We start from the raw sequence: 26,676 nt of genomic DNA, 5'->3' as shown, positions 1-26,676 counted from the left end.
ACTACAAATTGCAGAGGTGGTGCTGATCTCCCTCGGTAAAAGGAATTTTCTCCCTGGAAGTTTAATATACTGACAACATCACACCAGATTTCCTTGAATCCAGAAATAAATCACTGGAGCGGGAAGAGAATGAGATTCCGGCGGAGTAGCAATGAGGCAGGGGAGTGGGGAGAGGTTGGGGCAGATTCTCCGTCTTTGCGGGGAATGACAGGGAGAAAGGTGAGGGAGCAGATGGGAAAGATGGGAAGGAGAGGAGAGCAAGTAGGAGTGTTTGCTCGGGTGAATATGTTTGACTACGTGAGTGTGCACGTGTGTGTATACGCGCAAGTGTGCGGGTGGGTGCCTAGCACAGAGGGAAGCACCGCCCCGCTCCTCTCCTCGTCTGCCCTCCTCCTCGTTCTTCTTCTCTTCTCCCCACCCCGGAGAAGAGCCGGGCATTAGAGCCCCCTCCAGTCACTGCTCAGACAGCCGAGGCTGCGTCAGCTGATTCCTTGCGCTCCAGCCTCTTCTCGCTCTGCTCTCTCAAAGTGGATTAAAGTCCGCCGCCGCCGCCGCCGCCGCCGTCTCGGAGTTTCTGGGTCAGGAGGATTATGAAAGTGATGTGGGGCTGCTGACAGAGCGGCCAGCCAGCCAGCCGGCCGCAGCCTACGAGCTTCCTCGCAACCTTGAACTTTTTTCTTTAAAAAAAATTTTTTTTTTTTAAATTTTCTCCCCCTTCCACCCTGGGCAGCCCCTACCCCCAGAAGGACTTTCGGGTCAGGGTGTGTGTGGGGCAAGGGAGCCACAGTCTAGGATGGCTTCCAATTTTAATGACATAGTAAAACAAGGGTATGTAAAGATTAGGAGCAGACGCTTAGGTGTAAGTATTGGAGATTTCTTTCCCTTTGCCGTTTTATTTTATGTCGTCTCGCAGCCTCTTTGGGGTATTGAAAATAGCCTTAAAGAAATGCGGGGCGGGGGTGGGGGAGGAAATTGTTTGAGGATTTTATGCCTATTTTCTTTGACTCGAAATATGTCTGGGTTTCTTCTGTGCTTACTGTGGGTATGTCTGTGCTACGTCTTCCTCTTTTTTCTTTGCCTCTATCTTTCCCTGCTTTTTTTCCTCTGACCTCTCTGCTCCCTCTCTCTTTTTCTCCTTTGCAGATTGATGTTTGATGATAGGAGCCTGTCTCCCAAAGGAGCCACAGATCCCTTAGGATTCTTTATAGACAAGTGATACAAACCCCTCAACCCCTACGGGAAAGAACTGAGGTCCCTTTTATCCCTGTGAGACTGTAATTCATTAGTTCTCTCTGAAAGAGGTCCCTTAGGTGGGAATTTGTGAGCTGTCCTTCCCTAAAGCACTCCCTTAACCTTATTCCCTAGCCTTTCTTCCGAACTTTACTTTGCAAATTGGGGAAGAGATGGTGAGTGATGAGTGGGGATGGTTGGGTAGGCAAGAACTGTAAGGTAAAAGGGCTTTGGCCGGCAAAAGCCCCCACTTGGTAACCCCTCCTTCAGCATGTCCAGCATGACCAGATGTTGGCAGAAAGAGAACAGGAGGGGGCAGAATGGGGTCAACCTAGCCAATGAAAAGGTTAAAGTACTAGTATTGAGTTATGTCTTTGCCTTTAGTTGAGTGCTTGGTGTCTCTTGTTGGAATACTTCTGGAAGCCCAGTGGAAGAAGATCATTGACCCTAAGAATGAACTAGTTTGGGAATGGAGAGATCTAGCCTAGCTTAGTATTCCATTACACCTATCCCCCCATCCAAACTTTCTGTTTGCTATTTAAACATGGTCAAGTGCTGGAGTTTAATGAGTTAATTCATTTTTCTTTCTCATTCCAGGTTTGAGTTATTGTGTAGCAATTGTCAGGCAGAGAATTCTGATATAGACTATGAGCTCCTTGAGAGCATGGACTGTTCGTTCCCTACTCCCCCCATCCCCCCCTTATATTCTCAGTGCTTAGCACATAGAAGGCACTTAATAAATGATTGTTGACCATTGACTGACATAATGGACCAAGTGTTTCCCCACTGTTTTTCTAGTACATTTTTGGAAGGATAGAGGACAGTGTGGGGTGGAGTCAAGATTGAGGAGTTGGTCCCAAAAGTAACATGCCACCTGGAGAGATCATGTGAGAAAAGAAAGCTTAGATTGCCTTTCAGCGAATAATTCATGTGTGTAGTTTGTTCTGAGAGGGAGGACTTAGTCTACAAATTTGAGTACCAATGCCCTCCATTCTGTAGAGTCTCCAATTTTTTTTTTGTCCTGTGATCTATACTATTTTTCCTAATGATTGTTTTGTTTCAAGTTTCTTGGCAAAGTGGTTAATATTGGATGCGTGAATGGAGGGAAAGGAGAAATTCCTGGTGGGGTGGGATAGGGAAGGCGAAACCCTGGTAAGTTCAGTGGCATGGCATTATTACTATTCCTGCCTAGTAAAGCAGTCCCATGCCTTTGTTCCTATAATTATGTGCCCTTGCAGTTAAGCAGAGTTAAGTGTAAAGAGACTGAGATTAGACCTCTTTAAGTTTCTTTTTATCTTGGCTATCAATTAGTACTAACAAAGCATTACTACCCATTTCTTCTGTACCACACCAGATGATTAGAGCAAGGGGGAAAAAAAATCTAGTCATTTTATTGCTCCTTCCTTGACTGAAATGTCTGGATTTTCCCAAGAAATTATCACTCAATGTTTAGAGACCATTCCAATGGTAAGAATAGAAGCATTATTAATGTATAAAACCTGAATTATTCGTAAGAATACATTTTTGCTCAGTTGTGACACGTGATGATTTATTAGAAAGACTGGTTACCATAACTTTCCCGTTATGGTATGGAGAATATTTTTCTGTATTATGACAATTGAAATTTTATAGATCTGTGTCACTGCTAGGACTCTTGGGAAAGATTTGAAATAAAAGTAAAAGAAATTCATGCGACTCCTGGTACTTTGCATTAATTCTACACATGATGATACCTTGAAAGTTGTCAATGTATTTTGCCTGTCTGGTAAATTTTATGTCTTTCTGAATGCTTTTTGAATGCTGTTTATTATTGAAGGGAAAAGGATGATAGAATGAATCCTGTTAATATTTGCATTTTACCTGGAATTTGTTTTTAAAAATCTAGCAAATCTAATGAAAATTCTAGCAATCTAATTAAAAAGGATATCAGATGAGGTAGGAGGCATGGAGCTTGGAACCAAGAATATATAATGTCTATAGCTAAAAGAAACCTTACAGCTAAAAATGGAGAAAATGACTCACCCAAGGTCATATATCTAGTTAGTAGCAGAGTCAAGGACTAGGCCCTCTGTATCCTTGCTCAGTGCTTTTGTGTCTACACCAAATTATGTAGCAGGTAGATCATAGCACAAACTGAACTCCTAGTGGATCAAGAAGAAGGGCAGGAGCGGATGAGTAATTGAAGAATATTCAGGCGAACAGGACAGTACACAGATGGCCTATGGAGTTATATACATTTCTGATTCATTGTTCACTGACAAACATCAGATGTAATCCAAGGTATTACTAGGTCAAGTTTAGCTTGAGCAATTGAGGGTGGTTTTCTGTTCCCGATAAAAGATCTGTCAGAAAGGGCTCCTTAACTCAAGAGAAAAGCCCATACTATTTATGAACACGCTTTTTAAAAAGTGGATAGGTAATAGTGAAAAAGCATCACCATATCTATAATTCTATATGTCTTCCATAACACCTCCTCCTCCATCCAACAGCTAACTTTTTAGTTTTTAATTTTTTCCCCCAGTAACTACGTTAATGAAAATGAGATGGAATTTGGAGTCAAAACCCAGTTTTGAACTCAGTAATTTGCTAGTTGGGTGATCCTACATAAGTCAGTTCTCTCTGATCCTCAATTTTCTCATCCATAAATTAGAATTCATAATAAAATAGACTCTCAGTGTTAGAAGGCTTGGGATTTCATTACAGTCTGGACATTACAGTCTGGACATTTTTTTTAATCTCCTGGTTACCAGTACACATTGTTCACTCTGTCTTGTCTGTTACTATTTTTCCCGCACTCTACATGACTGACCCACCTCCATTTCTGATCATGTATGTCCTCAATAATGTAATGTATATTCAAACATTCTATTTCTTGGTGTGTGAGGTCAGAGAGGTCAATTAATACTTGTACCACCTACTTCCCTAGGCTATTTGTGGGGATCAGATAAGATTATGTCTGTAATCAATTCAGGTATAATTAAAAGCAGCTAGGTTCTCAGAAGTACAGCAAGGTGGCACAGTGGATAGAGCACTGGGCCTGGAGTCAGGGAGACTTATATTCCTGAGTTCAAATTTGACCTCAGACATTTACTAGCTGTGTGACCCTGGGCAAGTCACTTCACTTCATCCTGTTTGCCTCAACTGGAGTAAGAAATTGCAGACCTCTCCAATATCTTTGCCTAGAAAACTCCAAATGAAGTAGGGTCAGACATGACTGAAAAATGAACAGCACTACAAGGTTCTCTATATTTGTGTCTCTAGCACCTACTTTAGTGCCTAGGTGCTTAATAAATGCTTGTAAACTGATTGAGTGAGTGCTGGACATGGAATGAGGAACATCAGAGGTTGAATCCTATCTTAGACACTCTATGACCCTCGTCAAGCCATTTAGCTCTCTCAGATTCAGTTTCCTCGTCTGAAAAATGAGGATAATAATACCTATCTCACAGGGTTGTTGTAAAGATCAACTCACGTGACATCTTTTGCAAACCTTAAAGAACTGTATAGATGGAAGCTATTCTCAGCTTTTATATAATGTGATAAAAATGTCATCTGTGATGATTATTCTGCAATAGGGATTCTTAATTTTATATGTCACAGACCTCGTTGGCAATTTAGTAAAGCCTATGGACCATTTCACTGTATAATTTTTGTTGCCTTCATTCATAATTGAAGAAAATGCCATATTTCCATCAGATGTTAGTCAAAATAAGAAATCAATTTTTCCCAGCCAGGTTTATAGACCCCATGAATTCCATTCATGAGCATCTTGTATTCTATATTAAGGACCAACCCCTGTTTTAGCAGATCATCAGCTATTTGTTTTTAAACTTATTGATGTAGAGTAGGGTATACCATACGTTTGAAGATGATGAAGCTAATTTTAGGTAGGGAGTAAGTGCCTGTAAGGAGCAGTCAGACATATTGGCATCTGGTAGTCTCACAAACCTAACCATAGTCTAATGGAATTTTAATATCAGCTTGACATTTCATCAGTGTGAGTATGTCCTACACTAGTACAGATCACAGCCCTTCAACATTTCTTCCTGCTGTATTAATTTTCTTCCATTTCATAAATTCCATTAATAAATTCCATTCCTCCCATAAATGAATCCTCTGTAGAGGATCTACCCCAAACACCAGAGTCCTTCTTTTTGGTCCTTTTATACTTTATGGATATGGATGCTAATGGATATCTTGGAATGGAAATGGGGATACTGATTTACTGTGTAACTTGGGATAAGTCATCTTATTCCATGTGTTTTGGTTTCTCATTTTTAAAATTGGAGATTGTAACAGCACTGGTACCCTTTCCTGCCCTTCCCCTCCCCTCCCATCCTCTCCTCTCTCCTCCTTTCTCTTCCCTTCCATTCCCCTCCCTTCCTCCTTCCTTTCTCAATTGTTGTTTTTCTAAAGATATGTATACAATTTTGGGATACATTTTGTTAGCATATGGAATTATTAAAAAAGTCAAATGTAGAGTTTCAAGCTAGATTAACATCAGATTCAAACTAGATTAATGACTTCAGAAATGGAGTCGTTGGGATACTTGAAAACTTAGTCCCCTCTGATTCTACTTCATTATGTTAGGTATTTAAATCAGTCAGTCAGTGAGCATTTATTGAACACTTAGCATGTGCTGGACACTGTGCCAAGGAGGTGCTACATGCCTCCTCCCCCCCCCCCAACATCCCTGCTTTCAAGGAGCTCACCGTTTACTGGGGAGATAACATGTGAACAACTATGTTCAAAGAAGATAGATGAGATAAATAGGAGTTAGTCATCAGAGGGAAGGTGCTGGCGTTGAAAGGTCATCTGAAAATTGCCTGTTTTTCAACCCTCTTTAATAGGTTGCTTACATCTGCTGTGTACTCCTTCCACTGATATTCCATTTCTCCCAGATCTTAGTACATGGTCTTTTTGAATTGCTATGGATGAAAAATGTCATCACCCTCAGAGCCATTCCATATTGAACTAAGCTGATATTCAGAGGTCAATCTGCTTTTGTGCCCATTTCTGAAGCTTTTCCAGCTGGCTAGTACCTGTCATAAGTTTTACTTCCCTGGCATAGCCTTTGAGAACCTGGGGTTACCTCCATATCATAACACATTTCAGATGAATTGTTTATTACAGACTGGCTGTTTGGATTTTATAACTGATAACATACAAATCTTGATCTCTTTTCCTCTCCCCTCCTCCCTAATGTATTCAACCTGAGTTAGGTGACTTTATAAAGACAATACTTAAATGATTATGAAGAATTTCATTTGATTTCTGATAATGCATGTCTTTGCCCTGTGAGTAAGAATAAGACAATGTAGTGGAAAGAATTCTTGAATTGGAATCCTTGGATTCCAGATTGGCTCTGCTATTTTGCCAGTTTTTTTTTTTTAATATTTTGTTTGTCATTCAAGCCTTGATCTCCGCATGAGTAAAATGGGTATAATTATACCCTCCCCATTTCCTATTTTTCAGTTTTGTTATAAGGTTCACATGAGATAATTAATCTGAAACCAATATTACTTTACTGGATTTGTGACTTCATCAAACATGTTGATTATAAGACCTCCTTCCTAGGAAGATTATTTTCCTAGCTGACCAATAGTTTCCCATGAAGGATTCTTTGGAACTCCTTTTCTTTTCCTATCTGAGGGTTACTAATGTAGACTGACCAGGCTTTCTGGTCTGTGATTTTGCATCCTCATTTCGTGATTATCCCACATTCATTTAATATCATATATGTCTCCAATAGTATCATATTTTAAAAGCATTCTAGTAAATTTAATTCAACAAACATTTATTAAGCACTAAACAGCAAACATTTATTAAGCGTTTCAAAAGGCTATCCTTCTCTTTAAATGCAAGTATTCATATTCTGATGGTTTTTCAAAAGACTACCTGTAGGTTCATTGGAAGAAAAAACTTTCAGAGATTTCCCTCTCTGGCAGCTATGTGTCACAGTAGTTAGAGTAGGAGTCTGGAGTCAGGAAGATCTGAGCTCAAATTTGGCTTCAGATGCTTACTAGCTGTGTGATTCTGGGCAAGTCACTTCATTTCTGTTTGCCTCAGTTTCCTTATCTGTAAAATAGGGCTAGTAATAGCTCCTGTTGTTGTGAGGATCAAACGAGCTAATAATTATAAAGTCCTTAGCCCAGTGCCTGGTACATAGTTAATGCTATATAAATGCTCGCTATTGTTATTATTAGAGAAGAAATGCCCTCTGCTAATGCAGGTGAGCATCTGTTCCTATAATTTGTGGTCTCAAAGACCATATTCAGTAGGAAACCCAAATCAGGCACTTTGGATAGTAGAAAGAGCAGCACACCACGACTTAGGCAGCCTGGGTTCTAGTGACTTTAGGTCAAATAGCCAGTATGTACAAAAGACTGGACTTGAATTCAGGTCTTCCTGACTCCAAGGCTGCCTTTCTATTTATGATACCATGCTATATCTCTTTGTTATAATTTATATATGTATGAGTATATATGTACACACATTCACACATATGTATGTACACATAAATACATGTATATATAGTTGATAAGTATAAACATACATGTGTGCATATATATCTTCATAGTTTATAAGGTACTTTCATCACAGCCTTGTAAATAAGAAATACAAGTGTGATTATCCTCATGTTACAAATGAGGAAGCTTAGACTCCAAGGGACCAAGTGACTTATCCATCCTCACACAGATCACAAATTTCAATTCGGTGACTTGAACCAAATTCATTTTTTTCTAGTGCAAAGTCCAGTGCTCCTTCTATCCTGTTTTCTCTCTTTTTCCCTTGGTGCCTAGAGTTGTAGTTTAACTATTTGAGAGTTTGAATTTCTTAAAATCAAGGTCAAGGCTATATAATTTGCTTTGGTTCTTTGAAATATTGGTGATTTCATCATTTTGCAGACTTGCTCCTTGGCAGAAGCTTACAGGATCTCCTTGTAACCATCTCATGATGAACCTCTCTAGGTTGTGGACTTATAGATTGTAATTAGGTCTGTACTCCGAGACTTCATCAGATGGGGAGGACTGATCTGAGCTTGTCCTCTATAAGCATTGCCTCACCTCCATTAGGTACTGAAGGAGGATGTTAGTAGAAAAGTAAAACTTTATGAGTAGAATTCTAGTGGAGAATAAGGAAATATGGGTTTGGATCTGGACTCTGCCACTTAGTAGGTATGTGACCTTGTTCAGTTGTGTCTGACTCTTCTTGACCCCATTTGGGGTTACCTTGGCAAATATACTAGTGTGATTTGTCATTTCTTTTTCCAGCTCATTTTATAGATAAGGAACTGAGACAAAGAGGGTTAAGTGACTTGCCCAGAGTCACACTGCTAGGAAGTATCTGAGGTCAAATTTGGACTTAGGAAGCTGAGTCTTCCTGACTCCAGGCCTGACACTATCCACTGTGCCACCTGGCTGCCCAAGTTGCTTAAGTAACCTTGAATAACTCACTAATAATCTCTCCAGACTTCAGTTTCCTATTCTGTCAAGGGAGAAACTTGGATTAGATATTCTTTTTGATTCCTTCCTGTTCTAATTCTTACAATATTATGAATATAAATGGGATAAAATCCTTAAAGACTAAAATTATCTAAATTCAAGTCATGGAAAAAAAAGTTGAACTATGTCTAGTTATATTTATTGGCCCTGAATGTATAATTTTGATGTTTAGTCATTTCTCAGTCATGTCTGACTCTTCATGTCTCCATTTGGCTTTTTCTTGGCAAAGACACTGGAGTAGTTTATCATTTCCTTTTCTAGTTCATTTTATGGATGACAAAACTGAGTCAAATAGGTTAACTGACTTGCCCAGGGTCACCAGGTAGTAAGTAAGTTCAAATCTGAGACCAGATTTGAAGTCAGGAAGATGAGCCTTCCTGACTCCAGACACAGCACTCTATCCACTGTACCATCTAGCTGCCCTACTCATGGTATAAACTATGAATTAATTAAAATTGACCTGTCAAACTTAAAACAACCTTATAGTTTTATAGTTAAAACCAAGTTCCAGGCCTGTAGATTTAACAGAGGTTAGTTTTTCTACACTCACCTCATAAACCTGGCACTTCAAAGGAAAATTAGTGAAGCTAAGATTGTGATCCTTTGCATTTGTGTCTGTTTCTATGTAAGCTTTTCTATTTTGAGTTTTATTGCCTTGTGTTTATATGACACCTTAAAAGGACACATTTCCTTCAGACTTCTTACTCTCATTCCCCTTTACTAATATACAAAGAGGTGTTGGATGGTAGATAGCACTCTGGATTTGGAGTCAGAGGACCAGGGCTTTCTTACTTCTTACCTTTGTGACCTCTGGCAAATGACTTCACTCTACATCATTGCAGTTTGCTTAGGTGTAAAATGAGGGTGTTGAACTAACTGGCTTCTTAGGTCCCTTTCAGCTATCAACACAGTGATCTTATTAGTAAGATAAATTAGCCGATTTGCAAATGGCTTAGCTCAGGTTAAAATAAAATTTTATTGAGCTCTGAAAAAGTTGTCAGTTAATAAAACAATTTTATTCACTCACTGACAGTTTTAAATTCAGAGTGTCCCCAGAGTCTTAGTATGGTTTGAAATGATCAAAGTTTAAAATCACCCCAAGACTTTTGGGACACCTTGTCTAAGTACCATTGTTTTTCAAGTCACTTTTCAGTAATTCATATAACGTTCTGTCTTAAAGGTTAAGGTAAATTAAACACAAACAAATGCCTGAAACTAGTTATTCTTGTTGCATTAGCTCCCATGAAATCATTTAAAAATTATCTGGCTCTTTGAGAACGAACTGGTTTTGTATATGGTCTATAACATACTGATGAAAGGACTAGAGTCTATATATTACATAAAGGTGAACACACCTCAACAGACTTATTGGTTAACTCAGGTTTAAAGTGTGATGTGAAGAATTAAAATATTTTTTTCCCTCTAGTCTTGACCAAAAAGAAAAGGGCTTTAGTTTACTTGAATCTATCATTTGCTGGATGTTTTGAAGTGGTTGAATGGTGGATTTGACTCTTTTAAAATTTAAGGAGACAAATTGAAAGTCAAAGTGAAAAATGTGCTGTTGAATTGTGAAGTATACAATCATTCATTCTATTTTCAGGTGGGTAGGATACTAGAGACTTTCCTCAGAGAGCTGCTGGCATGTGGATGCATAATTTGTAATTTTAGCACTATTTTAAGGTGGATACTTGGACTGATCCTTTCTTGGCTGTATTCTCTGAGATGGGAGCCACCATGATCATTTCCAGTTGGATTCTTGTGGCTCATGGGATCATATTTTCTGTTTTAAAGAGAAAGAGTTGCCATTTAAGATTTAGAAACACTTTAAGGATGATTAATCTTCTTTAAAATCATCTTGGGAAATATTATAAAGTATTTTCATATGGAAGATGAGTTGAGCCATATGCTAGATGAGAACATATTTGTGATGGATTTTAAGCCTAAAAAAAAAGAAATTAGGAAAATCAACCCTGGTTATCATTATGTATTGAGGCCAAATATATGTAGTTGCCAAAATGAATAAAAATTAGTTAGTGAATTTGCCTGAATCATTTGTTTTCCTTAATTTGGCCACCTTTAAATTGTTTCTTTTATTGTGTTTAGTAAGAGAAAAAATCTATCAATTGTTCAACAGAGAAATTTCTATACATTTGTCATACAGATTTAAATATTCTTAAAATTAAAATAACATATTAATTAAAATACATTCATAAATATGTATATACCAAATTACTGATAAGATAATGTATAAATAAAAATGTATTTGTGTATATCATACACTGATACACACAAATATAATGTATAAACATAAGTATTATATATATACTTTATATGTGTGTGTATGTATATATATTGCATGTACATGTGTATACATACTTACTATATATGTATATATATACATATATATGTGTATATATATAAAATACATACAATCACACTGTTGCATAGGGGATAAAGATCAGGGGGTAGAGCCAGGAAGACTTGGGTTCAAGTCTAGCCTCTAGTGTGTGGCTGTGTGAAACTGGTTAGGTCACTGAAGCTCTCCCTGCCTAAGCTGCTAGCCTGCATTGGACGAGGGCATTCCTCTTTCCTATTCCATGGAAATAAAAGTACAATCCCTATCCTTATTCTCTCTGTGGAATAAGGTATTAGAGAATTGACTGAAGGCAATGAACAATTAAGTGACTTGCCCAGTGTTTTATAAGTAGTACTTTTAAGAGATGAGATTTGAATGTAGTTCTTCCTGAGGCAGTTCTGTAATATAACCTGTATGCTCTCAGCATCCAGGGAAAGAACTGACAGCTAGAAGTATGTGTGGTATCATTTTACATACATACACATGCACACACACACACATACACACACCCACACACATATATTTGTGTCTAATGGTAGCCATCTCTAAGGTGAGGAAAGAGATGTGTGAAGAAAAAAAGGGAAAAAAAAGAAATTTATATAATAACCTTATTATCTATTTAAACGGAATAGCAAGTTGTACTTAATTAATTTGCAGTTTCACGTACAATCACCTTTTTAAAATTTATACTGTTATGGAAATGCTTGTTTTATTCCATAAATTAAAAATAAAATAAATAAAAAAATAAGCTGCAGACGAATTTCTGACTTGCATAGATAAGGAGAGCTCATTCTTGGAAGTTCTCTACTTTGATGAAATAATAGATGTGGATATATGGATAAATACATTTTTAAATCCAAAGAAATGTGCTGTATTTTCTTGAGTGAATGGAATTACATACTATGGGTTTTTTCTCCCAGTTATTTATTTCTAATGTTGCAACATTTATTAAATAATAAGACAAAATTGGGCAGCTTAGTTTAGTAGCAGAAGCACTGGCCTGTGAGTCAGTTGGCTAGAATTCTAGGCATTGAGGGTCACTGAATTTTGAAATTTTGCCATTTCAGTTAACTTTTAAAAAATAATATGGGGGATAATATATTCTCCACTGACATTTAACAGGCTGTTGCTTTGAAAAATAAAATAGTTGTGAAATTATTTTGAGAAATATGAAGAAGTATATATGTGAGTCTCAGTTTCCTCCTTTGTGAAATGAGAATTTGGACCAGATCTTTCAGGTCTTTTCCAGCTCTGACAAACCATTTTCTAAGATCCCCTCAGGTACAGACAATTAAAGCCAGAAGCTTATTTATTGCATTAAATCTGAAATTGTCTCCTATGCTAGCCCATCAGGTTCCAGAGTAGGTAGGAAATATCAATGAGGTATCCAGAATCTAAATGCCCTTGGGTTTTAAGCTTGAGTTTCCTTACAGGCACTGATGGTTTTACTGTTTGTTTTTGATAAAGATACCATCACAGAAAAGAAAAAGTTGTATGCCCAGCAAAAAAACCAAAACAAAACAAAACCCCCCCCCCACCCCCCCACCCCCCCAAAAAAAAAACAAACCAACAACAAAAAAGACAACCTGGAACATAAGTAGTGCTTCCGTGTATGGCTTTTAAAGGCACTAGACTCCAATTCACAGATTCTTTGTCTTCAGGCTCCATTGTTAAGCAGATGCTCTGGAAATGGGAACTCCCTCCTTTTACCCAGCTGTCAAAGCTGCCTCACTGTTCTACTGGAGCATCTCAGCATGGCCTCAGATTTTTTTATTCTGTTACTAGGAGTGTTTAACTTTTCCCACTGGGCCTGTCAGTGTATTTGACTTTCAGAATTCATTGGCTAATTGCACAAAGGTTAGTCATGATTGATGCTACTGCCTCCACTAGACTGGGCTTTTAGCTGGAATCCAATAAGGATAATAGCCTTAAGTCTTATCAAAGACCTCTGCCCTTGTCTAATGTATGATTTTGGGGAGTTTGTTTGCTATCAGATTATTCTGCTTATTTTTTCCTTTCTTTAAAGAAGGTAGTCCACAAATGTTTGTTAAGCATTTATTATCTATCAGGCATTGTGCTAAGTGCTGGAGATATAAATACAAATAAAAAAGATAGTTCTTGCCTTGGAGGAATTGTGTTCTAAAGGGAGGAGACAAGGCATATAAGGAACCTGAAAAGGGAAGTAGGGGAGGAAAGGTACCATGTATGGGGGCAGGATGGAAGAGTCCTTCAGAGAACTATGAAGTACCTGAATAGACCTTGGCTTCAAGTGATCAAGGTCTTCCATTGCATCCTGAGCCATCTCCAGTCATCCTGATGAATATCTGGTCTCTGGAATCAGATGGCTCTGGAAGAGAAGTGAGGCTGGTGACCTGCACAGCCCTCCCTCACTCAAAACAAAGTCAAGTGCAAGTCATGTCATGATTTCTCTGACGGCATGGTCTTCTTTGGCAACGAAGGATGAACACAACAACAATAACAACAGTGTAGCTCGTTAAATGAAACTTTAGTGAATTACTTCAGTTATTCCAAGGATCCATGATTTCACTGGTGTGAACACATCCAATAGTAATTTACACATAGCATCAGCACTATGGTATAGTAGAAAACGTTTCTGGTTTGAGGTCAAAGGACCTATGGCAAAATCCTGTCTCTGCTCCTTATTATCTGCATAACTCTCTCGGAGATTCAGTTTCTTAACTGGAAAGTGAGGGAAGGATTGGATTAGAAGATTTCAAAAATCCTTTCATGCTCTTAATTCAGTCTCCTCATCTGTAAAATAGGGACAAAAATTCCCAAAGTGCCTATCTTGCAGAGCTATTTTTATCCCTGTTTTACAGATGAGGAGACTGAGGCTTAGAGAGGTTAAGTGATGTGTAAATAGTCATATAGTTAATGAGTGTCAGAAGGAAGGTTCAAATCCAGGTCTTCTTGATTGAAAATTCAGTGTTATATAATAACATAGCATGATAACTCCAGTGCTCTTGTATGTAAGTAGACAATCTTCATGATATGCTGTGTCTGAAACTTATATGAGGAGACCTCTTCAAATGTTTTTAGGATGTTCTATTGGACTATAGGCATTGTCTGTTATGGGGTCATTGCTCAAAGCCTTCCCAGTTTAGTAGAACCTGCCAGAATGAGTTCTTTGATGACCAAATAGCCCATAATAACAAAAGACAACAGCAATAATGGCTTATGACAAATAAAAAAGAACCCCAAGAGACAGAGTTTTGGGGTGATCAATAATAAATTCATTAATTAGGCTAGCTAATAATCAACAAATCAAGGATCAATGGTTTCTCTTGGAAAACCAAAGATGAAACCATGCAGAGACTGAAAGCCTTGATATGCTTTTGGGAAAGGGGGTGCCCTGGACAAGTGAAAATCAGCCAGGATTGGTGGACATTTAAATAAGCAGGTTTTGTCTTGACCATGAAGTTCATCTGCCTCCAGCAATTTCGACAGGGGAATACACAGCCATGTACTCCACTCTTGTTCATTTTCTCCTTCATGAGCTGGGTCACCCTAAATTCTAATGGAAGGTTACAAGGCCAGGGGTTCATCTAGAACTTACCTAGACTGAATTTTGTTTGTATTCTAAGCAGAAGTTAGGTCTCCTAGTTGGGTGGGTTCTGGCCTAAGGTATAGAAGCATGTTCTCAGAGACTTAGGGACATCTCACCAATCAGCCCTGTCCTTCAGGGACTGACTGATCTTCTACGGGAGCTGTGTCCTAAATGAGGAAATAAAAAACCTGGATCCTAATTTAACAAAGAATTTGTAATATAATAGAAAAATACTAATGTCTCTCAGGTCATCCTGTATTTTTAGGTTAGTAAAATAGTTTGCAAGTACTATCTTACTTAATCCTCACAACGGCTTTGTGAATTCATACTGATATATTTGTCCCCATTTTACAAATGAAAAAACTGAGAATGAGAAAGGAACCAGTATAGTATAGAGGAAAATGGACTGATTTTGGATGACCAGAGTTTAGTTCCTCTTCTACCTTTTACTAGCTTATATGACCCTGGGCAAATCACTTAATCTCTCTAGGTCTCTGTTCCTCATCCATAAAATGAGAGAGTTGGATCAAAATCCCATCCAAACCCTAAACTATTTACCCAAGATTTCTCAGCTGATAAGTATCTGAGGTGGAATTTGAACAGACATCTTCCTAACTCTTTCTGGTTGGTGCTCTATCTATTGTTCTATGATTCCTCTAGAACCTAAGGTCACCTTCAAGCTTCAGAGGAGGACTTTAGTAGAGGATTTATTAAATTCTGAATCAGCTTGATTCTCTTCCACATATTATGCCTCATAGGAAAGTGCTTCCTTAGCTGGTTCATTTTATTTGAATTGCATGGAATATTTGTGGCAAAATACCATGAGCCAACCATGTTTGGCTCTTGGATAGACAAGCATTAAGTAGTGGGCAGGATTTACGGGTATTACTTTAACTCTCTTGGACTGAAAAACATAATTACAACTTCTTTCCCAGGCACCTGCTTACACCAACCAGCCTCATAAAAACAAATCCTGCTTATAGCTTGTTTGTAGCCAGAGGAAAAGAAAATGCATTCATCTGTGAACTTGATTTTGTTTTAATTTGGTGCAGAGCTTTTGGATACCAAATAAGTCACTCCACAAGAAGAGACAATGTGATTTTCCTTATAACAGTCAATTTCATTTGGCTATTGTTTCTTTCTTGGAAACATTTGTATAATAAATAGAGTAGCAGAAAAGATGCTGCCTGCCAGATGTTTCTGGATTGATTAAAGATTTAAAAGGAAGAACTATACCCCAGGCTTCTGGACAACCTCTTAACTAGATTGATGATTTGCGCATAGGAGTGAAAGATTCTTTATTGTACTGACATGATAGTCTGAAGCTAAAATCACTTGCATGACAGAAAAAGGCACAGGAAAGAGACTCTATTAGAATAGATTAGGTATTTTTATATGGGTTCAGATTTAAAATATTTTTCTGGAATGGGACAAGTTGAATACTTTTGAGGTGGAAAATGACCTGTGTGGTACAATGATGGCTGGTGTGATGATGGCTGCTCCAATTTTTTTTGTATGGTTGGTGAATTTTATGTTTGGGGATGAATTTTCCCTGAAGTTGAAGACATGTATTCCAGAAAAGGGGAATTACTTATTGTAGTGAACAGAGATAAAGAACAGAAGACACAAGGAAGTCGAGATCCTGCTTTTTTGATTTTGTCATGTAAAAATTTAGAAAAAATTCATAGTGACTGGGACAATCACTCTCAAAGAAACACAGAAAAGAGATATGAGTGGATAGAAAATTCTCACTTTTCTAGGGAAGAATCATGTACTTTTCCAGTATTCCAATGGATCCATGATTAAATATTGGTACTTCCTTTTTTCTCCCCTATTTCCAACAAATTGTCAATTCTTGTAGAGTCTCTCTTCAAAAAATATCTTGCATCTCTCCCATTCTTTTCATTTGGGTTGCTAACACACCAGGTCCATGTGGCCAAGGCATTCATTTTTTTTGTCATTGGTCATTTTTTGCAGTCTGATGGAGACCATGGAGCCCTTCTCAGAATGATGATTAAAAATTTATAAAAAAAAAAAGTTACGCAGGATCATAAAGGAAATTACTTATGTTGAAAGAATTGTCAATTTTTTTTTTAAAGTACATGAACTCCAGGTTAAAAACCCCTGATGTACGACTTTCTCTCCTCTCACTTAGATTATTATAATAACCCTCTAAAATTGATTTCCTAGCCTCAAAATTTCTCCATTCTCCACTTCTTTATTTGACTGGCAAATTGATATTTCTAAAACCCTGATCTTGCCATGTCAGTCTCTGCTCAAAAAGGTTCAGAGGTTCCTTTTTACTTCTAGAATAAAATATAAATTCTTCTGCTTTAGTTTATCAGTATCCACTCTACCTTTCCAGGTAAGATTCAACTAACGTCAACACTAGCTTCTACAGTTAGAATAATCCTCTCTGGAAAGCAGGAAGGAATACATTACTATTGTTCATGTATTCTACAGTCTAAAAACCTCCCTACTTACTGTTCCCTGTAATCAACATTCCATCTCCCATCTCCATGTGTTTGCATTGGTACCATCTTCAATGTCCAGAATAAATTCCTTCTTTGCTTGAGCCTCATAGAATCTCTGGGTTCCTTTAGGGCTTATATCAGGTGTTACCTCCTAAAAAATGCCCGTCCTGATACCTCTAGCTGTTAGTACTCTTTTTCCAGAAGGTACTTTGTAGCTATTTAAAAATATATTTTGTATTTAATTTTCTTATGCGTGTTGTTTTTACCCCAATAGAATGTAATCAAGGGTAAGGTCTGGTTTTGTTTTGTTTTGTTCTGTCAATGTATCCCCAGTACCTACAGTATTGCCTGGCATGTAGAACATTCTTGATAAATGCTTACTAAATGAATATCTCAGTTGACATTCACTTAGATTTTGGGGAAAGTGGGAGCTAAATCTAGGTCCACTGAGTTTTGAAACTTGAGAAAGAAAAATTGATCAGGTATAGATAGATAGTAATAATAATATTAATGCCACCTAGCTCCCATTTTCATAGCACTTTAGAGTTTACAAAGGGGTTTCTTTAAATTGGTTCTTTGGTAGTTGAAATGTGTCTATTCCTAGTCTTAGTGGGATGAGTGGACATGTACAAAGCTTTAGAATAAAATAGAGTGCATCTACAATTTAAACTCAGACTTTCTGATTTAAAATCTTGTTCTCTTTCCACTAGAATCAAAATATTGAAGTTTAAGGAGTCCTTCAAAAATATCCAGTGCAACTTTGGCATTTTACACTGCATAAAACTGAAGGTCCCACAACTTGTCACTGGTGGAACTGAGACTAGAACCTAACTCTTCTTTCCATGCTCTTTGCCTTAAAACAGATGTATTATTGAAAAACAGGAACTTGCTTGTTCTGAGTAGTGACTATTAAAGACAATTTCAATTAGATTTAGGAATTCACACAAAATGAGACATCTTATTAGGGAACCAGCTGTTTAATGCATAGTTCTGCCATCTCTATGACCTTGAGAAAGTTGCTTAAGGTCTATCAATCTTAGTTTTCTCATCTGTAAAATGAATGGGCTAGAGTAGATGATCTCAAAGGCTTTTTCCATCTCTAAATGCATGATCCCATTACACTTTGAGGTTTTGTTGTAAAATAAAATCTATTCTGTGGTTGACAGTTAAATTTTTGCTCAAATCCTCATTAGATTAAAGTGATTGGTTTGGGAAGCAACTTCTGCAGAATTGTTCCAAGTGATCCAGCAACATAAATACCATTATGCATCAGGAAAAGGGGGCAACAGAAATATATGGGCAGTCATTACTATGATACCTGTGGAGATCCTGAATTCCAGAGTACCAAAATAGGGACATTGTGTTGCTTGATGAAATCAGGGGAAAAGGGCAGGCTGTTGAAAGATTCATCCCTTAAGGGTCAACTAAAGTTGACGCTAACTTTTACAATTCAGTAAATCCTCCCTGGAAAGCAGAATACTTTTATATTTACCTAATGGAGGACAGTTTTCAAAGTGGAATCATTTAACTTAACTTTGACAGTTTACAAAGTATTTTCTTGACAATAACCTCGTGAAACAGCTAACACAAATACTGTAGTGCCATTTTACAGATGAGGAGCCAAAGTGTGTGACAGATGTAAGAGCCTTGCCCATGATCACATGACTAATAAATCTAAGAATTCAAACCCAGAACTCCTGACTTCAAGTTTACCACATTATTTACTATACTGTATGGTCTTACAATGAGGATTACACCAATCAGAACTGATGAAACACTTTGCCTCCTTATCTCATTTCATACAACCTAGTGAATTAGTTCATATCCAGAAATCATATATATGAAATTCTTTTCAGAAGTTGATGCACCATATAAGGGGAAGTGTTATTATCTCCTTCTTAAATTAGGAAACTGACTCTACAGGATGTACAAGGTCACATTTCCTATGCGTAGCAGAGTGAGGATTTAGACCTGGTTTTTGGTACCCAGCTCTAATGCTCTATAGCACTCCTAATCAGCTTCCCAGAGATAAAACAAGGGCCATAATTATAGCCTTCCTTCCTCCCACCTTTCTCTTTTTGTGTGAGCACTGATGTGCATGCACACACATACACACACACATTTCTAAGGTTACAAAGAACTTTATGTGTATTATCTCCTTTGATTCTGATAACAACCCTTTGAGGTTGGTGCTATTACTATTCTCATTCTTCAGATAAAAAATTAAAACTCCTGAAGTTTAGAAGTTAGGTAACTTTCCTAGGGCATCTTTCAACAAGATTTCATGAAAGCTATCATGAAAGTTATCATGAAAGCTTATGCAGTTACCAACACCTGTAACACTGTGTACTTAATAAACGTTGGCCGAAGATGAATACAGAGACTGGAAAATTTGAGGTGGCTATTTAAGAAAAATATATGCTAAAGAGTGGGGTTCTTTGCCATGTAGGTTTTATGACTTGGAATTTAAAGGACAGGCTGCCCAAAGCAGAAAGTAGACCTTTATCCCAGATTTGAAACAAAGTCATTCACTTTATAGAAATATGTGTTCTGAACACTTGGATTTAAATCAACTTTTTATCCACTGAATACATTTGAAATGCATTATGAAATATGGGAAGGGTTTAAAGAAACCTGTTGTAATATGCATTTCTAATTAATAAGTTATTGGAAATACTTGTCTTACTTTTATGTGAAAGTTGTTGTTGTTTTTAAGTGACTTCTTCATACCTTTTTCTTCAAGATCCAAATATGATTGGCTTATGATATTTGGCAGGAGGAAGCAATAACAAGGAACAGGACGTAGGTTCCAAGTCTTCTAATTTTAATGCAATGATTTAATGCAAAACAATGCAGACTTATTCTCTTATGATAGAAATGCACGTACAAGTCCTCTGTTATCCTAAAACACATCACCCACTAATGCTATTGGATGTTTCTATGTTTTGCTAGAACCTTAAAAATGTCAGATTTGAATGAGTAAATACCTAAATTTGCACCTAACTGTCTGATTCTCTTGTGTGAAATCTCTTCTGAGTAGGAGCGAAGCAGTGGTATTATCTATTTCTTGGATTTCTTGAGGTTTTGTCAGAAACATTACATGACATGGTAACGATTGGAATAAAATGGTTTTCTTTAGTGACAATTATCAAATTTATTTTAAGAGTACTGTAGCTCATAATGACAGCAGTATCTCTCTCTTTCTTGCAACTTTACTTCATCAGATTAAATTATCCTTTTTATAGATTACATTAGGCTCATCAAGGGAACAGTAACAGTCTCATTGTCAGCCAAGGAAAAAAATGGCCTCATATGCTCATATGTTAAGTATGACAGCCAATAATAACAAAAGCTGAGTCTGGGATCTGCAAGAGAGAGGGAGGAATTAAGACAGTTGGTTAGACAGGTACTTCAGGTTAAGCTTCTTTCATACAGTGATCACCCATAACATGGTGCCACTCTTTCTTCTTACCCTTATGACATCTTTCTCAGTACTACATTGTCTACAAATCTAGGTCCCATTGTTAATATTCTGCCTCTTGAAAATGTTCTGTGATTTCCTACCTCCATGCCTTTGCTTATACTCTATCAGATGCCTGAAACATTTTCTCTTCTCATAGCCTTTTAAATTTGTTCTTTAAAGTTCAGCTTAAATGTTGTATTTTCCTCAGGTTGATAACCACTCTTCTACTTATACCTCAAATAGCTCATTCCACGAACATAAGGGCCAAAAAAATAAGAATTTTTTTCTTTTAGAGTAAAGCAGAATTTTAGGGGCAGGAGGCCACAGAGGACAGTCCAACAAAATGTGTGTATGGAATAGGGGCTGAGGATAGAGGTAGAGTGTAGCTGTGGTGCTACAGAGGACAGGATAGAGGCCCTCTTCTACCTTTCCAATCTTCTTTTACTTTACTTCCCTCCAAATACAGAAAGTTACAAGAGAAAGCAGCCTAAACAGCATGTCAAGTATGGGGCCTTTGGCCTCAAAAATACTATAGGGAGGGAAGATTAGTTCTTAGTTTTTAATATCCTGGAATAAAGGCCTGGAGGTCTTGCTTTAGTTAAGGACAAAAGTCTTAAAGCAATTCAATTCAATAAAGGTTTCATTAGTGTCTATGCGAAGCTCTGTAGCATCATAGAGGTGGAAACATGCAAAATTCCTGACCTCAAGGAATGTACATTCTGGTGGGGAGGGGAAGATATATACAAATTAACATGAGTAATAGTTATACTATAATAAGATAATATTTATACTTTTCGTCTCCTTAAATACTTAGTAGAATGTTTTGAATTCAGCCAGTAGTTGATTAATAAATGTTTGTGATTAACAATTCATTCAACAAGTCAATATTTGAATGTCCCCCTTTTTCATTCATTATTTGAAAAGTCAAGTTAGGAAGAGGAAACCTTGGTCTAATGGGAACTGAGGGTAACAGAAAGTAGGTCTTAGCTAGTCTAACTTTTCCAAGATAAGTATCCTTTTTTTTTTTTTTAAATGGAACCATGGCAATATGCCACAAATGAAATTGACCCTATTTCTATTCCACACTAGTCCTTATGCTTCCATAGGTCTTGGGTTGGGATCATAAGCTAAGTGATTATGTTTTTAATCACACACAGAGTCCTCCATGTGTGTTTTGGCTCCAGTTATAAAAAGATGGATGGCATTTTATGACTTCAGTAATTTAGAGCTTGGGTAGGTCTATAACTCTTTTAGAAATTACACAAGAGGCTGAGAAAATCATTAGTTTGTATGTGTATAGTTGTGAGCTTTGCCCTGCAGGAATGCTTGCTGTTAGTATATCAAATAGTTTAAGTGAAGCAACCCGTTTTATTTCTCTTTGCTCTATCCTGGAAAGTAGAATATTTTATTTTTGTTGCATTGAATGACCTTTTTAGTTCTACTAATCTGATCACCTATATGGAATATGTGTGTGTACATTTTTACATAAACCTAAAATTGTTTTATTAATTTGTACTCAATTTTCCTTCTCCCCATCTAAAAATTACAATGTTTTGATTTTAATAAATTATTTTAGATGAATGAAACTCTAATATGAGCTAATGAGAACTCACACTTAACTGGTCCTTTATAGTTTATAAAATTGTTTTCTCTGTAAAACCTGGCGAGATAGATAGTGAGTTGTATTGTACATTTTACAGATGAAGAAACTGAGGTTTTGAAGGGTTAAGTGACTTGCTCCTGGTTACATGGCTTTTCAGTACCAGCGTCAGCATGACTTGAACCTTGGTCCTTTCCTTTTAGGTCTAGCACTCTTCCTATCATATCTAGTTACCTCTCTCATTTTAATAATAGCTCTCTGTAGTGATGAAGAAGATTTTTTAATTCTTTCATTCATTCATTCAACAAACATTTATTAAGACTTGCTGCATTCAGAACACTGTACTGGGCACTGGGGGAAATACAAAGTTCAGATGAGATTCGTCCCTCTTTTTTATGGAATTTGTAGTCTAGTTGTAAGAAGCATATCTTTAGAGCCTAAAGGTTTATAAAGTCCCTTCTTTACAATAACTGTTGAGTGCTGACAAACTGAACCCTCTGTGAAATTAGCTACTCAGTTTGGGACTAAACTTGAAACGTTATTAGAATTCTGTTTTTTGTTTTTCTTAGGCCATGGAGCACTTGCATCATTATTCTACTTTCCCAATTTTTCTCCTGGCCTGAAAAATGGTGTCAGTATACCCAGCAGGCAGACATTACCTATTCACAGTCAACTAGTCATTATTAAATATTGGTTGGGTCTCTCACAGAATCCTAGAGCTAGACAGAACTGCAGAACCTGCAAGAATACTTCCCACCAACACTGAAAACATTTGGTCCTCTAGCCTCTTCTCTGCCTCCCAAAATAAGCACTATTGGGTAGCTCTAATAGGAGGCTTTTCCTTACTTCAAGCCTAAGTCATCTACTCTATAACTTGCACCAAATACTGCTCTCTGGGACCAGTCAGAGGCACTGTTAGATATGGAGAAAACATAGGTGCTGCTCTGTAGGAGTTTCTGTTTCCAACTGGGGAGACAGGCTGTAAAGATAGTTGTTCTTGATTGTCCTTAATTTTTGAAGAGGACCAGTGACATCATGGGTGATGTTTTCATCCATATGTGAATTGGATTTAAGTGAGGCAGAGTTGCACAAAATTGTCCACATCACTCTCTCTTCCTTATGTCATTGAAGTCCAGTGGCAAGACAAAAGCAAGAGGACTGGTGATGACCTTGGATAAAGTGAATGACCTTGGTATTTTTGAGGTATGATCAAGCTCTAAGCACTCCACAGTGCATACTTCAATTACCTTCATGGATGTTGGAACAAGTTGTTTTTACCATCCCATTCTACCAGGGAAAATCTTCACATGTTTGGGGTAGGCATTCCTCTAACACACTGGATTTGAGGCCTGTAGTTTACCCTCAACCTGGCTTAGCCCATCTGATAAGACAGTTTTATTGGAGTATGACTGTTGCACATGCTACAGCTTCTTGGAGCCACACTGAGAGTTGAGTACCAGGTATATGTCAAAGGTGGATGAGCATCCAGACAGTGATATACTAATGAAAGAATCAAGTAACAGAATGATACACAGCAGCCTCTAGTTAATCACCAAATGAGTGCCACAGATAGTAAATACTCGAGTTCAGAAGTGAATGAGATCCTTGAGGAAAGACTTTAGGATTGAGATAAGACATAGAATTATGGGCTATTTGAGCAGAAGTAAATTTTGGACATCATCAGATAGTTTAGTCCCCCCATTTTACAGAGAAAGAAACTGAGACTCAGGAAGGCAAGAGATTTGATCAAGATTACTCAGGGAGTTAATGAGAAAACAGAGATTAGAAGCTCTTTTGATTGACAACCCACTCCTCATACCTAAATCTGAGGCATATGAATAGGTTAGGGGCAGCGACTCAAAATCACAATTAAAAGACCCGAGCCTTGGGGATTAAAAAACCCAAACAAAACCCAAAACATGAAATCTTGGTAGTTTGTATCTTTAATTTCTTAAAGACTCCCTTGGCTCTGAATGATCTAATTAGTACTAGATCATCTGTTCATCTCACCCCCTTAGGACTAAGTATTCTGGAGGCAAACATGGTACTTGACCTGGCCTGACTTTATACATGGCATCTGTTCTCCTTACTTTGACCTGGCCTTCTCTTTCCCAAAAAGGATTACCAAATGCTCTGAGTGTAGGAATTGTTAACCTTTTGTCAGTCTGATGAGATCTATGGACACCTTCCAAGAATAATATTTTTAAATGCATAAGATAAAATATACAAGATTACAAAGAAAATCAATTATATTGAAACAGTTATCAAAATATGTATGATAGAGTTCATGGCTCCAGGGGTTCTCAAGAACTATTGCCTTATAATATTTAATGGATAAATGCATAAATGAATAAAAAATTATTGCATGATTATACATGCTAAGCACTATACTAGTGAAGGTAGAATGGGTGTGTTTTAGGCTGGCAGTATGGCATAAACAAGTTGTGGAGACACAAAAGGGTAAACTGGTTCCCATGGTTCATGTGTACATTGACACCAGGTTAGCTAGAGAATAATATTCATGTAGAAGAGCAATGAGATATAAAGATTGGAAAAATATGGAATTTTAGAGCATCTGTTATACCATTCTCAGGTGTTTAAATTTTATAATGAAGTCAATGGGAAGTTAACAAAAGGTTTTAAGCCAGGCTGATATGGTGAAAGATGTTCTAGCTGGCAATATGTGTAGGATGGCTAGGGCAGATATGAAGATTGAATTAGAGACACCAATTGAGGGCCACTAAAATAGTATGGATATGATGTGATAAAGGTCTGAAAAGCAGTGGCTATGAGAGTGGAAAGAAGACCTCTTGTAAGGGAAGGATGTACTGGACTTAGTGATTGATTGTCCAAGGAGTTATGTGAAAGTAGGAGAAATAAAAGGCTAATGTCCCAGATTTTCGAGACTAGGAGAATAGTAATAACTTCTACATAGAACAAGTCAGTTTGCAACACTGAAGTGGATTTGATTTTCACTAGCTGTTTGCTATTATTATTTTTTTAATAATAATTTTTCTTAAAGTTTCAGCAGTGACAGTAAGTCCATGGTAAGGAATGCACAACCGAAGAATATTCCAGGGTTTTTGTTTTTTGAAAACTCATTTTGTATCACATACAATTGCCTAACTCAACTGAGGTGAGGAATAAAAATGAGATGTGTCTGTGTTTGGATTAGGTGGCTGATGTTTTGCACACTAAATAAACAACATGCAAGTGGCAGATCAGTCTTGCTAAATTGACATACAGAAGACTGAAGGTTCATAATCCATATTATTTATGAAGTTTAACTGCCTTTGACAGTCTGGTGGCTTTTATTTTCCTTTAATAACCATTTAATGCTACAATGGCATGAGTATAAATGATGCAATACAATATTCACGGTGATCAGAAAAAGTGGCAATATAAATCGATGGCATTTTATATCAGGCTATTTCCCCCTGGGTTTAGGCTAGGGGAGTTGAGTTTAAATTTCCCTTGTTCCCTGAATAAATATGTTTATGTACAAGGGAAAGAAAAATCTCTCAACCCTTTCTTAGAATGTGTCCAGACCAGACAAGGAAATAAAAGTAACCTGTTCTAAGAATTGTTACTGTAGAATGAGAGAATAATTCTGGCTTAATTAATTATTATAGAAATGGGAGAACCATTATTTAAATATATTTCAATGTAGAAACTCTTCCAAACTGAGGAAAATAGAGAGAAAAAGCAAGGGAATAATCTTTCTTAGCAATGGATGTTCAGTCAGTCTAGAGACCTGAGGCAGAGTTGAGGTAATTACTTAATAACTTCAGCATACTCTGGACAATCCAAAGGACACAGAAACCAAAATAATTTTTTAATTTACCAAATGATCACCTTTCATTCCATTTTGCTGAGTTGTTCATGTAGTTCTGTCTCACAAGGGTTGTGTGTTGTTTCTGTGAAGGCCCTGATAGGTCTCTTCTGGTACTCAGCTGGAGCACGATGACTGGCTTTCTGCCAGTCATGCTAAGTCTTCTGGCTCAGTCCCTGTTCTAACAGCCTGTTCTCTGCATCCTCTGTGCTGGAACACAGGGATGAAACCAAATGAATGAATTTGTAGAATGTTACAATGCTCCTAATGCCAGAACAGAGTGGGCCAGCATGCTTCGAAAGCTGCCAGCCTTCCAAACTCATACAACCCCAGGCAATGTAATTGAACTCCATTTAAACAAGGAGGTTTGGGTTAAGTGGGATTTAGGCAGATTAGGATGAAGCCATGGGTTCGTTGTCAAAATGGGTGATGTTTCCATGTGGAGTATGTTTTTAAAGGATCAAATCATGAAGCTGTGAACATTAAAATAATTGCAAGCTATTCTAATGCCCTGTTAAGAAGTAAACAGATACCAAGGGAGTCAAAGTGTATGGAAACCTACAGGGCTGATTCTCTAGGAATTCTTTTCGGAGTTGGAATACAAGACAATGAGGTGTAAAGTCTAGGGGAATGCTACTTATGATGACT

General features: G+C 37.4%; 1 protein-coding gene across 1 annotated transcript in view; it reads left to right on the top strand.

Moving 5' to 3' along the window:
- Nucleotides 1-229: 229 nt before the first annotated feature.
- DOK5 (docking protein 5) overlaps nucleotides 230-26,676 on the top strand; it is a 146,843-nt gene continuing 120,396 nt past the window's right edge. The window contains exon 1 of the mRNA XM_072633499.1: nucleotides 230-859. Within this exon, the coding sequence (XP_072489600.1) occupies nucleotides 794-859 (66 nt within the window). The 5' untranslated portion in view covers nucleotides 230-793. The remainder of the gene's footprint in view (nucleotides 860-26,676) is intronic.

This window comes from Notamacropus eugenii, chromosome 1 (assembly GCF_028372415.1).
Source record: "Notamacropus eugenii isolate mMacEug1 chromosome 1, mMacEug1.pri_v2, whole genome shotgun sequence".
NCBI classification, from domain to species: domain Eukaryota; kingdom Metazoa; phylum Chordata; class Mammalia; order Diprotodontia; family Macropodidae; genus Notamacropus; species Notamacropus eugenii.
The sequence above is the reverse complement of the archived record's forward strand: the minus strand, read 5'-3'. Positions and strand labels throughout refer to the sequence as shown.